Source organism: Brassica napus, chromosome A3 (genome assembly GCF_020379485.1).
Source record: "Brassica napus cultivar Da-Ae chromosome A3, Da-Ae, whole genome shotgun sequence".
NCBI classification, from domain to species: Eukaryota; Viridiplantae; Streptophyta; class Magnoliopsida; order Brassicales; family Brassicaceae; genus Brassica; species Brassica napus.
The window spans coordinates 28,450,254-28,464,363 of record NC_063436.1 but is presented as its reverse complement, the minus strand read 5'-3'; the positions used below and the strand labels follow the sequence as shown (position 1 = coordinate 28,464,363).

Sequence of the window (14,110 nt, the reverse complement as noted above, 5' to 3'; positions counted from 1 at the left end):
TTTGGATTATTATGTACCTCAGGGGTTCTCTCTATTTGTCCTCCAGGACTTTATTAAATTGAAGTATTCAGTGTTAAAAAAAAAAAGATATTTCATTTAAAATGAACAATTAATTTAAAAGTATGTTCAACATATGGATTCTGTATATAAATACATATATAGAAGAATTCACTAAAATAATACTTTTTCAATCAACTAAACGCAATAAACAAAGGTGGATTCTTGAGAGAATAGTTTGAGTTGAAAAAATGAAATTATGTTGAGGTAGTGTTAAATGTTGTTGTTCACAAGTATAGTTGTTGTTGTGATTTAGTTTGCCATGTGAAAGAAGATAAATGCATGTAACATGGTTGTGTACTTAAAGAATGATTAAGGAACATGCTTATCTAGCAAGTTAAACATGATTAGTACCTCCAAATTAACATTCTTCCGAACTTTCCACCATGAATGAAAAATCAAAAAGAAAGAAAAAAATGCTTTCGAAGGTTTTAAATTCAATTTCTATAGAGAACTAAAGATTACACATTGCCAATATAATAGTACAAACAAATCCAGCCAATGACTACACTCAAATCAACTATGCTTTTTTTTTTTGTATCCAATCTCTTCTAAGTATTAACTAATCTGGAAAAAGAATTTTGCAAAAAAAATAAAAATCAGTATCAAGACAAAACAGAGTCCACATTTTAGTTACAGAGTCCTTGTCCCGGCGAGGCCACGATGCAAGAGATTATGAGAGATTTGATCCCTCGCGCTAGACGCAGCCACGGATCGAATATTATCCTCAGGCACCGTCACATCATCAAACACCTCGAACTTCACCCCCTCCGCCATCTCCTCCTTCCTCATCTCACAAATGTTATGCAACACGCAGCAAGCACCCAGCACGTACGGAAGATCCTGCAGCTTAACCTCCGTCCTCTTCTGCAGACAAGCCCACCGCCCTTTCAACCTCCCGAACGCCTCCGTCGCCACCTTCTGAATCCCGCCCACGCTCTCGTTGAACCCGTGCTGCGTCCACGTCAGATTCTGCCTCGCGTACGGCACCAGAAGCCAGTCCGTCAACGGGAACCCACCGTTCCCGACGATCCACCCGTCGCGTAGCATCCCACGCGCCGCGCGTTGGTTGGAAAGCGAGGATTTATCGAGGATCTGATCGTCGGTGAGGGACCCCGGGTTCCCGATGCAGACGTCGGTGAAGATCCCCTCGGCGTTGACCACTCCCTGGACCGTGATCGAGTACGACGTCTTCTGGTTTCTCTCCGTGTGCCTCTTGTTGAAATAAGCCGCCACGTGGACTTTCGGAGCGATGATGGGGATATGAGTGGTGTAGATCGATCCGACGACGTTTGGGATTTTGTGATTCGATTCGAATTTTCTTTTCGTCGATTGTATCTCGGGATCCGACGATGGCCAGTGGAGATACTTGGGCATCATGACGTCGTAGATCGCGCGGCAGACCTCTATGACGAGCTTGTGACACGTGGAGATCCCCAGCCCGAAGCGTTCTGACACGTGGCGAAGCGGAGCTCCTGTTGCCAAACGCCAGACGCAGACGGCGACGCGTTTGGGAGCTGGGATCGCGTCGCGGAGCATCGTGTTTTTCTTCGTCACAGTCGCGTCCAGCTCCTCGCATATCAGATCGAACGTCGGTCTGCTCATCCGAAACTCTCGCCGGAACTCCTCCTCCGGGAAGTCCGGCCGGCTTACTCGGTCCCACCAGTCCGTCGTACGTTCCTTCACCCACAGCCTCCTGTGGTGACTCGGTCCAGACCCGGAACCGCTGGCGATGTCCGAAGCAGCGGAGGCGGTTTCCTCAACCGATGCTTTACGTTGTCGTTTAGGACGAGCAACATCGGGTTCTTGCAACTGGTTGTAGTAACCATCCATTGTCTTCACTTGCTGTTTAGCTTCCTCGTCCAATGCCAGTATATCTCCAGATGCAGCCTTATCACTACCATTCACAGCTTCTTCTTCCTTTCTTGGGCGTTTCCTAGTGTTGTCGTTACCAACATTTTCGAATTCGAAACCAGAAGGAGCAGAGTCCATGTCCTGAAATAGACCAAGGAGATGGGAACACTCGTCGTCTTGTAGGTATGGGAATGGGAAAGCAGAGACTTCCATTAAAGAGGGAAATAGTTTATTCTCCAGAGTTTGACTTTTAGTTTGAAAAGTGACTTGACTGTGTTTAGATGTGAAACCAAACTTTAAAAGTTTCCAAAGTGTTTGAATTCGGACAATGATTTTGGGTTTCGATGGTTCTGGTTTCAGACATTTATAAAAATGGTTTCTTTGGCTGCGAGAAGAGAAGAAGATGCAGAGACGAAGGAAGCGCGTTAAGGTGTGAACGCGGTGAGGGAGACTGGTTTGATGGTGACTTTGACTATCCTTTTTAATTATTTTATTATTATTTTGTGTTCTATTTTGTTTTAGACAAAGCGTTTACTCGTCACTGGTTCATCGAGAGATTGCACCGAGTAAAACTTGTTTGATTAATATCATAAACTGACAAAAAGAAGAACATGTTTTGATAAAGCGCTAACTATCGAGGGATCTCTCTCCTCTTTCCTAGTAGTGAGAGAATTTTTTCTCCATTCTTCTTCCTCTCTTAACAATAAAATATCTTTCAAAGAGGTGAGAGCTTGTCTGAGATGGAGAGAGATGGACGTTTTACTTACGGTTTCGGTTCATCCGACTCCAGCGTTCTCGCCTTCTCCAGGCAAAGGATGACTGATTTTTGTCTCCGCATTGCTTATATATTCAGCAATCGTGTTTTCCCGCTGTCATCAATCTACGCTTCTTCTGACCTTTTCTGTTCAATCGTCTCTCTTTTTTCTCTTTGTCGAATTGTTTCTCTCTCTTTCCAAGTTTTTCATCTTCGAGTTTACATCTATCATAAAAAATAACAGTTTGGACGAAGGAAAACCGGCGATGAATAAATCGATTGTAGATGATTATCTTTTTTCTCTGAAGCGTAAATCCGGTGGACAATTGGATTTCTTTGAAGCTTGTTCTGGATGAGCAACTGTTTCATCGATCTCTGCTAACGGTGGAGCCTCCTTGCTTTTGGTGGACGAAAGTGGACCATCATTTTGACACATGTACATGAATCGCCGGACGAGCAGTGGGTGACGCGTCCCTTTCTCCTCGACGGTTTATCTCTATGGACTGACGGCCTATAGTTATTTTCCTTAAGTTGGCCCAAATGTTTTGGTCCATAGTTTTTTCTTCGTGTTGGCTCGTTTGTTGTTTCGGCCTTTGTGTACGTAAAATTGTTGGGTTTAACATGTTGGATTTAGATAAAAAAAAATAAAGCGTTAACTATCAGATTCTTTATGCATAGTTAATGCACAACAATGAAATATAACAATAATAAATTTGGAATGCTGTAAGATATTATGAAAGGTCTACTGGTCCTTTTGACAATAATATTTATAGTATTAATATCTCTGTATATTATTTGATAAATCAAAAATATTTTTAATAAAATAAATATATTATATGTAATTACCATTATTAAAAAAACTAGTTTCCTTTTGTTTTCCTTAAAATTTAAATTCAATTTATAATTTAAGCTTCCTTTTTATTTATAATTATAAACATAAATATTTTCAACATATGTCTGTTTTCATTAAAAAGAAAAATTTACAAAAATAAAATTTATACATAAATATTAAATATTTACTAAATGACTATATTAAATTTCTTCAACCATATACATGGAAAATATGAATATCCAAACAAATCAATTATTTTTATATTTTGGTTAGATAATATTTTGTGCATTTCATCATCAAAATTATATAATAATTTTATTTAATAAAAATTACAAGTAAAAGTCTAATTATTTTAAAATATTTGTATCCATGTGTGAATTTTTAAATGTTATCGGTTCATTTCTTTTATCAATTTAGTTTTTCATATTTTTCTCTAAGACCAAAGGTATCAAATTATAAAAAATATACAAAAATAGATTTACACATCTAGAATGATGAACCTAAGTAAATGTAGTGAGACTATTTGACATTAGCGTAATTAAAGTCAAAAGTACTTTTTCAATTTGAAAGAAAATTGGTAATTTGTTGATTTTAATATTAAGTTTGTAACTTTTAGTTTTTATTACATAAAGATATTGGTTGAATATTGCGTCCTTGTTTGATTAAGACCTCTGCTCCCAAGTCGAATATAATGTACAGTGTTATGAAAGTAATGTCCGAGTCGAAGGATTAATTTGATTTCAAAGTATTAAGCTTTATTTTGCATTATTCAAAGATTTACGCGGTAAGGAAACAATGGTTGGTGTAATCTTGTACTCTTCTATGCATTTGACAATTTTTTGGGAATATTCGTAATATTGCGTTAGTCATATAAAAATATTTGAAGTAGACTGCTTTAGGAAATAACACGTTTCTAAAAAGGACAAGAAGTTTCTTGGAAGTGGCAAACTGGTAAATTTAAGATAGAACGCGATGACGATGGTAGGGTCTCGAGAGAAAGATGGATTTATGGACCAACACGTGCTCTCCTAAGCTGAGATATACCCACAGTATGATTATTTATTTACTTTCTATTAACAACAAAACGAAATTAGGTATAATTTAGGTTAATCAGGCATCGTTTACCCATATATGCGTATTTTGTTTAACTTTATTACTCTTATTATAACTAGCTTTATGAAACGGTATTATTTTTATTTTGGACGGCACTGACATTATCAGTAGTTTGAGTTTAGAGCAACGTATAAATATTGATTCGGTGACTTTGGGTTAGAGCGAGTCCCCCTTTTTGTCTATAACAAATGACACGTTGACCGCAAGCCGTTGACTTATCCACCAGATCTGTATTTGTATTTGTTGGTTTAAAAAAGGAAAAATCGCATTTTAAACTCTGAGAATATCATATTTTTGCACTTTAAACACCAAATGTTTTTGACTAGAACTTTAAACTTTAAAAGTGACATTTTTATCATAACAAACCTCCAAGTCAATTAGATGATTTGTACTGTTCATTTTGTGATGACGTGTTGGTTTTTTATTTTAAATAAAAAATAAAATACATAGAAAATTTGAAAAAATTGAAAAAATCGAAAATAATCTAAAATTTCAAAAAAATATAAAAAATAACATTTCAAAATTTAAAATAAAAAAATATTTTTAAAAATTAATCCAATTATAAACCAATAAGTATATATAATATAATAACTTGAAAGCTGATTCTAGATTTAGGTTTTTGATTTTTTTTTAATTTTTTTGATTTATTAATTCTTAACTTGTTAAATTTTCAAAATTAATCGTATTATTGGTATTATTTAATAAAATGATATTTATTTAGTAATTTTAAGTTTGCTTAAAAAGAAATTAACTTATAAGTGAAGTTCTTAAAAATAGTAAATAACTTTGAAATTAAATAAATAACTAATCAAAATTTAGAGAAACTAAAATATATGTTACTTATCTAAGAAGCTCCACTCATACCAAAACCCAACATATACAAATCTAAAGACATACCTCTCTATCTCTTAATTATATTTCAAACTAACTTACAATATTTTATTTAAGGTCAAAAACATTTTAAGTGGTCTATGAGATATTTTCATGTTTCACAAAAATTTAACAAGTTAAGTATTAATAAATCAAAAATTAAAAAAAAAATCAAAAACAAAAAAAAAACAGAATCTAGTATCACCATTCAAGTTATTATATTATATATATTTATTAGTTTATAATTGGATTAAATTTTTTAAAATATTTTATTTTATTTTTAATTTTTAAATGTTATTTTTATATTTTTTGAATTTTTTAAAAATTTGATTTTTTCGATTTTTTCGATATATTTTTTTTTAAGAGAAAAAAGAAAAAAACCGACATGTCATCATAAAATGAACAGTACATGTCACTTCGTTGATTTGGTAAACAAGTAAACCTCATTGTAGGTTTGTTATGATAAAAATATCACTTTCAAGGTTTAAAGTACTTGTAAAAAACGTTAAGTGTTTAAAGTGCGAAAATGTGACACTTTCAGAATTTAAAATGCGATTTTCCCGTTTAAAAAATGTTAAATGTCAAATGTTGAAAAGGTAGAAACAATGTCATTTTTCCATTGTAGTCGCCAATTGTTTTTTTCTTTTCTTTGTCTACCTAGCTTCTCCTTTCTTGTTGATACTTGATATCATATATGATGTCATAATCTTCCTTTTACTTCGAGTTTTCTCTAAAATGACAAAAAAAGTTTGATCATATGGTATCAACTCGAATGAATATAGTGCTATTCCACCGACTACAACTCGTTCAATATTGGAGTTAAGCAAAATGAGGAAATCTACAACTTGAATAAAATGAGTTATTTGTTGGGACTTTTTTGCTAGAATTCTTTTTGTTTGTCTTTTTTTTATTAAAGTTTATCTGATGACAAAGCATATTAAATATTCATGCGTAAATATCAAGAAAGAATGTATATTAATTCATATTCAAGAAAGTAGCGGATAACGTTTGTTAGAGGAGAAACATATTCATCAGTTTAGCATGCATTCCTTTCTTGTTATTTGCTTATGATCAAGAATATTTTGCCTGTTGCGGAGTTAATGTAGAAATATTAAGATCAATATAAGTTAGTATAAATACATCGATCAGCGTGCTCAACATTATCACAAACGTTATCACCATGATTAGAATAAAACTACCAACTCACAAACACCCTTTATACCCTACGCCTTGGGTTCGCAGTTGCAATGGTTGCTATAGAGAAAGTGGTTACGTCAAATATGGCTACCGTTGCTACGAATGTACAATCTTTTTTCACAAAGAATGTGCAGAGTCATCTTTAAAGATCAACTACCCATCTCATCCTGAACACCCTCTCCACCTCGTTATCATGGAGAAGCAATATGAGAGTAAAACCTGTAAGTTGTGTGGACAGAAATTGTATAATATGTTTTATCATTGTCCTATATGTGAATTTGTTGTTGATACGGCATGTATCAAAAATCCACCACCAGATGTTATTGAACATCCCAAAGCCCATGAACACTCTCTTGTCCACCTGAACAACGTTAACTATGGCACATGTGACTTTTGCAAATTATTTTGTACTAGATATCTTTACAAATGTTCTCAGTGTCAACTGAAATTCCACTTTGAATGTTCTAACCTTCCTCTAGATATAACTCATACTTTTCACCCTAAACACCCTCTTAAGTACTGCCTTACAAGTGAAGAACATCATTTCTCTGATGGGAAATGTCGTATATGTGGAGACGTATTATGGCGAAGATTTTATCATTGTTCAATCTGTAAATTTAGTGTGGATGTTGCTTGTGTAAAGAATCCTCCACCGCTTACAATCCTATTTTCTAAGGCTCATGACCATCAAATCAGTCTTATGCCAAGGATTGTCTCTTTCAACTGTGATGCTTGTGGGTTGGCTGGTGATCGAAGTCCTTATTCATGTCAACAATGTGATTTCATGATCCATCAAAGTTGTATTGACTTACCAGAGATCATAAACATTAATCGTCACGATCATCGTCTTTCTAGGCGTCCACATCTTAATCCCGGGAGTTGGGTATGCGGAATATGCCACAAAAAGGTTGATTGGTCATATGGGGCTTATTCTTGCTCGATTTGTCCTAATTATGCCATTCATTCTAACTGTGCAATACGAGATGATGTCTGGGACAAGTTAGAACTCAAAGGGATACCTGAAGAATTTCAAGAAATCAAACCATTTAAGGTGATAGATGAAAACCTAATACATCATTTTAGTCACGAGGAACACTATCTGCAGCTCAACAAGGAAAACATCACATGCGGTGGAAACATTCGTTGTGAAGCTTGTGTCTCACCTATAACTTATCAAGCATTCTACAGTTGTGTGCAATGCGATTTCATTCTCCACAACACATGTGCTAATCTTCCTAGGAAGAAACGGCATATCTATCGTGATAAGCCATTAACTTTAGTAGATGACATGACGCAGTTTAAGTGTTCGATGTGTTCTAACCTTTCCAGTGGCTTTAGGTATATTACTAAATATGTCAAGATAGATGTAAAATGTGCTGCACTTTCTGAACCTATCGTCCACGAAAGTCATGGGTGTCCCTTGTACTACATTTACGGGAATGGAAAGACATGTGCTGCTTGCGGAATTAGGAGTTATTCAACAATATTTTACTGTGATGACTGTAAATTTGGGCTAGATCCCAAGTGTGTTGTTTTGCCGAAAACAACAAAACATTGGTATGACGAACATCCACTCTCTTTATGTTACAGAGTCAATATAAAAGGAGAGTATTGGTGTGATATATGCGAGGAAAGTGTAGAAAAATATTGGTTCTACAAATGTGACGATTGTTGTGTTGCTTTTCATACCAAGTGTGTTCTCGGCGAATTCTCACTTCTCATGCCTGGACGACGCATAACCACTTACTATGATGAACTGATAATTGAAGTGATGCAAACCAGTCCTCGTTTCTCACCACGCTGCTATTATTGTCGCTCTCGACGTGCAGTTCCTTTTGTTCTAAAAGTTTTTTATCCAAAAGAAAATATATTCATCTGTTCTTTAAAGTGTTTTTATGTCCACTTAGATTTATGCAAAGACCTGTAATAAGAAGAAAAAACGTGGTCAAGAAAGACCCAAGCGGATGTAAACTTCATTTTTTTTTTTTTCATTTACTTACTTTTAATTTGTGCATTGATGATAAAGACTTTTATCCGCATGTTTTTTAAATATAATTTTCATAATAAAAGTCCTATACATTGATATATCTCTACACCACCTACAACTATCTATGATGTGCGCCTCATTGAACGTTTTTCAAGAGATTTAGGTTTATTACGGTCTATTTGTGATTTTCATCCTTTTCACAATTTTTCTTTCGTGTGGAGTACGTAGGTCTTTCATCTTTTCCTTTCTATCTAAATTTTCAAAAAAAAAAATCACTATATTCTGAATCTTTAATCATGGTTGACATCTTCTTTAAGTATGCCACTTGGTTAAATACAGCTTACAAAATGCTCCACTATGTTCGCTAACTTAGTAGTTGACCGAATGTTCAAGGATAGCTTCAAAATTATTATACCATAAACTAGTTTATTTGTTTCCGTATGTTGCGAATATTAAAATAAAAGAAAACAAACACAAGAAATTGGAGTCTTTTTTTTTCTCTCCTCTAAAAAAACGAAAAAGTAAACCATTTCTTTCCTCGACCTCTGTCGTCGTCAGTGGCGGCGGCCACCCCCTCTAGCTCCGATGGGCAAGCTGAAGGCCTCCAAAAAGCTCCCTCCTGCCCTAGCTGCGAAAATCCATGTTCTCTAATCCTCTTCTGCTTTGGATTCTGCTACTGTTGGGACTGAGCGTTCGCCCCTCCGGTCGATTCTCAGAAAACCACCAGATCTGAACCTCCGCCTGCTCATGTGGCCTCTTCGGATGCCTCTCTTGCTGTTTCAAGTGCCGTTGGCCCAGATCCAGTGACCTTCAATTCAGGTGCTAGGGTTGCTCCTGCTGCCTCAGCCTCTTCTCCAGCTGCCCCAGTGGATGTAGATCTAACCTCCACCTCTCGCCCTTCGTGAAGGGACAAGGCGAAAGGTACACTGCATAGGATGTCCAAAAAGGATACTCCTTTCTTGCTCGATTCTGGTGAATGGTGCATGAAGATACCAAACGACGTCATTGCGCGCAACCAGAAAAAAATAGGAGGCATTTATTGTGGGCCAGTTCCACGGAAACCTCCCGTTTCATGGTGCCCTTCATTCTATCCTCAATGAGATATGGAGCTCAAAGCGCAGAGATATTACCATCTCTAAGCTAAGTCCCAAAACTGTCCTCATCAAAGTTCCATGCCCTGCAACTAGAGCTCGGGTTCTGGGCCAAGGAATGTGGCACATAGAAGGCCAAACTATGTTTGTTGTGGATTATTCCCCTGGCTTCACTCCGCAGATGCCTGAGCTTGTGGAAGCTCATGTCTGGTTGGAGCTGTGGGGAGTCCCTCCACACTTCTTCAATGAGGAATCTCTAGAACATGTAGGCGGCCTCGTGGGAGACCCATTATATTTTCACCCCTCAACAGCAAACATGACTGATCTGGAGGTTACAAAGGTTTTCACCATCATCGACTTCCAAATACCTCTCCCTGAAACGGTGAACACTCAGTTTGACAACAGTGAGATTGTTAGAGTTGAAGTCTCATGTTTGTGGTTCTTTCCGACGTGTACATTCTCCCAAAAGGGCGGTCACACTATCAGGCGATGCCCCACTGCCCCTATCACTTGTACCAGCTGCAAGTCTACTACCCACTTGACTGAGGTCTATCCCCGGAACAAGCGCTCAGCAGCTAAAGATGTGAAAGAAGATAAGTTGATCCCCCCATTTGAGGAAGCCACTCCCCCGCCCTCTTGGAACTCTCTGAAGAATAAGAAAAAGAAGAAAAATATCTCTTCACATGAGCTTAGTGTCCCTCCCTCTGCAAAAGACGCTAAGGATTACTTGGCTTCTCCAGTCGAGGCTTTCTCCAAGAAACGGGGAAAGGAGAAGGCGGGACAGGGAAAGGAAAAGAAGAAGAAGACGATCTCCTTTTCTGATTCCGGTCTGAGCTCTTCGTCGGAGTCTTCAGGTGCATAGCACATTCCGGACACTTCCTCCGCTTCAGAAGCAGAGTCTGCGGAGGACTCTGACCCAGGAGATGATCTTGAATACACAGCGGTTCTGTCTAGAAAAGGCAGAAGGGCACAAAAACAGTTACAGGGGAAGCACCCCAAACCAACTCCTCGTCGCTAATGGTAGTTGACACTTTTTGTTGGAACATCCGCGGATTTAATAGTAGAATAAAGCGTAGAAGCATCAGGAAATGGCTAAAGTCTAATAAGCCTCTTTTTGGTAGTGATATCGAGACTCGTGTGAAGATTCACAAGTCCAGAAAGTATATAAAATCTTTTTTTGCGGAATGGAATTTTGCTGGGAATTACGAATATGTTTTGTATGATATATATTTAATTCATATATTAAACGGGTACCCAAAACCGAACCAAAACTAAACCGAGACCGAACCAAAACTAAACCGAAATCTCATAAGTACGCATTGGGTATAAGAATGAATTATCCAATATACCCAAAACCTAATGGTTCCTACCCGAAACCGAATCGAATACCCGAATGCCCATGATTAAGTATAACTTTACGGAGGTAATCTTTCGCATCGTTATCATATAAGCGTATTTTGTTTAACTTTTTTTTGGTAACCGTGGGGATCCTCAATGTTTTATAGGCCCAAAGACTAATCCTACGAAGCCATAGAAATTCAGGTATATTGTTAAACTTTGTTACTCTTGTTATGATTAGCTTAATGAAACAGTACTATTTTAAGTATTTCTGGATGGCATTGACATTGGTAGTTTGAGTTTAGAACAACGCACAAATATTGACGCGGTGACTTGGGTTAGGGCGAGTCGTACCCTTTGTCTGTAAAAAATGACACGTTAACCGTTGATTTACCCACCTGATGTAGTGGAAGCTTCTAAGTTTTGTAAATACTTTTTACAGTGCTTAATCAAAAGTTTTTAAGGTTGAGAATACTCTTCTCAGTGGTTTATAAAAACCTCTTTAGAGTTTGAAAAATACTCTTCTCCGTGCTATAAACTCGTATAAAATCTCTTTCTTATTATATCATCATAAAACTTAATACAATCTTTATGTTTGATTGCTATTTATAATAAATCACTAATCTTAGAAAATCCTAATCTAAGGGGACCTTATTGAATTGATAATTTGTTAGAATTTGGAGATATGCCTAAGATAATATAGGAAAACCATTACAACCTTAAAATAATAAAAGTAATTATCCTATTAATAAATAATAATAATATTTGGAATATATCCAAATATTCTCTGCATCAAGATCCGTTATTTTTGGTTGGTTTAGAAAATGTTAAATGTCGAATGTTGAGAAGGTAGAAGTAGAACAATGTCCTTATTCCATTGTAACCACTTCGTAAATGGTTAACAATTGTTTTTTTTTCTTTTCTTGGTCTTCTACCTTCTTGTTGATACTTGATATCATATATGATGTCATAATCTTCCTTTTACTTCGAGTTTTCTCTAAAATGACAAAATAGTTTGATCATATGGTATTAACTGGGGTATTAACTCGCTAACTCCAACTCGACCAATGTTGTAGTGAAACAAAAAAACAAAAAGAGAAGAAAGATACAACTTGAGTAAAAAGAGTTATTCGTTGCGCCTTTTTCAGCTAGACATTTTCTTTCTATATATCTTAATTTTTGTTTGTTAAAAGTTTATCTAATGACAAATCATGGTCCTAGATTCATGCGTAAATATGAAGAAAGAATGTATATTAATTCATATCCAAGAAAGCATATGATAGCTAGCATTTGCTAAAGGAGAAACATATTTATAAGTTTAGCATGTATTCTTTTCTTGTTATTTTATTATGATCAAGAATCTTTTATTTTGTTGAATGATATAAATACATCGATTAATGTGCTTAATATCATCACAAACGTTTATCACCATGAATAGAATAAAGCTACCAACTCACAAACACCCTTTATACCCAACACCTTGGGTTCGCAGTTGCAATGGTTGCTATCGAGAAAATGGTTGCACCAAAGATGGCTATCGTTGCTACGAATGTAAAATCTTTTTTCACAAGAAATGTGCAGAGTCATCTTTAGAGATCAACCATCCGTCTCATTCTGAACACCCTCTCCACCTCTCCATCCCGGAAAAGTTTTCTGAGAGTAAAAACTGTAAGTTGTGTGGAGAAACATTGATTTATATGTTTTATCACTGTCCTTTATGTAAATTCGTTGTTGATACGTCATGTATAAAAAATCCACCACCAGATGTAATTGACCATCCCAAAGCCCATGAACACTCTCTTGTCCACCTGAAACACTATTATCATGGCACATGTGACTTTTGTGAAAAGAAATATTGTAGTAGATATCTTTACAAATGTTTCCAATGTCAACTGAAATTCCACTTTGAATGTTCTAACCTTCCTCTAGAGATAACTTATCCCTTTCACCCTAAACACCCTCTTAAGTTCCTTACACGCGAAGAACATCATTTCTCTGATGGAAAATGTCGTATATGTGGAAACGAATTAGGACGAAGATTTTATAACTGTTCAATCTGTAAATTTAGTGTGGATGTTGCTTGTGTAAAGAATCCTCCACCGCTTACAATCCTATTTTCTAAGGCTCATGACCATCAAATCAGTCTTATGCCAAGGATTATCTCTTTCAACTGTGATGCTTGTGGGTTGTCTGGTGATCGAAGTCCTTATTCATGTCAACAATGTGATTTCATGATCCATCAAAGTTGTATTGACTTACCAGAGATCATCAACGTTAATCGTCACGAGCATCGTCTTTCTAGGCGTCTTCAGCTAAGTCCTGGGAGTTGGATATGTGGATTTTGTCACAAGAAAGTTGATTGGTCATATGGGGCTTATTCTTGCTCGATTTGTCCTAATTATGCCATTCATTCTAACTGTGCAATACGAGATGATGTCTGGGACAAGTTAGAACTCAAAGGGATATCAGAAGAACTTCAAGAAATCAAACCATTTAAGGTGATAGATGAAAACCTAATACACCATTTTAGTCACGAGGAACATTATCTACAACTCAACGAGGAAAACATCACATGCAGTAGAAACATTCGTTGTGAAGCTTGTGTCTCACCTATAAATTATCAAGCATTCTACAGCTGTGTGCAATGCGATTTTCTTCTCCACGAAACATGCGCTAATCTTCCTAGGAAGAAACGGCATATGTATCATGATAAGCCATTAGCTTTAATGGTTGGTGACATGATGGAGTTTGATTGTTCGGCATGTTCTCAGTGTTCCAGTGGTTTCAGGTATAATAATAAAAGTTTCAATATAGATGTAAAGTGTAGTACACTTTCTGAATCTATCTTCCATGAGAGTCATGGATGTACCTTGTACTACATTTACGGGAACAACAAGGAATGCATTGCTTGCGGGAACAGGAGTTATTGTACATTTTACTGCGATGACTGTAAATTTGGGCTAGATCCCAAGTGTGTTGTTTTGCCGAAAACAACGAAACATTGGTATGACGACCAT

The 14,110-nt window shown here is 36.4% G+C and overlaps 2 protein-coding genes across 2 annotated transcripts; one reads left to right on the top strand and one right to left on the bottom strand.

Annotated features, from left to right (window-relative positions):
• Window positions 1-484: 484 nt before the first annotated feature.
• Window positions 485-2,279, bottom strand: LOC106441008 (protein ALP1-like). The gene has a single exon (XM_013882791.3). It carries the CDS (start codon window positions 2,122-2,124, stop codon window positions 691-693), a length of 1,434 nt encoding a protein of 477 aa, XP_013738245.1. The 5' UTR covers window positions 2,125-2,279; the 3' UTR covers window positions 485-690.
• Window positions 2,280-5,883: 3,604 nt separating this feature from the next.
• LOC111214725 lies at window positions 5,884-11,008 on the top strand. Its single transcript, XM_048764550.1, has one exon. The coding sequence runs from the start codon at window positions 6,661-6,663 to the stop codon at window positions 8,602-8,604; it is 1,944 nt and encodes a 647-aa protein (XP_048620507.1). The 5' UTR covers window positions 5,884-6,660; the 3' UTR covers window positions 8,605-11,008.
• The last annotated feature ends 3,102 nt before the right edge of the window (window positions 11,009-14,110 follow it).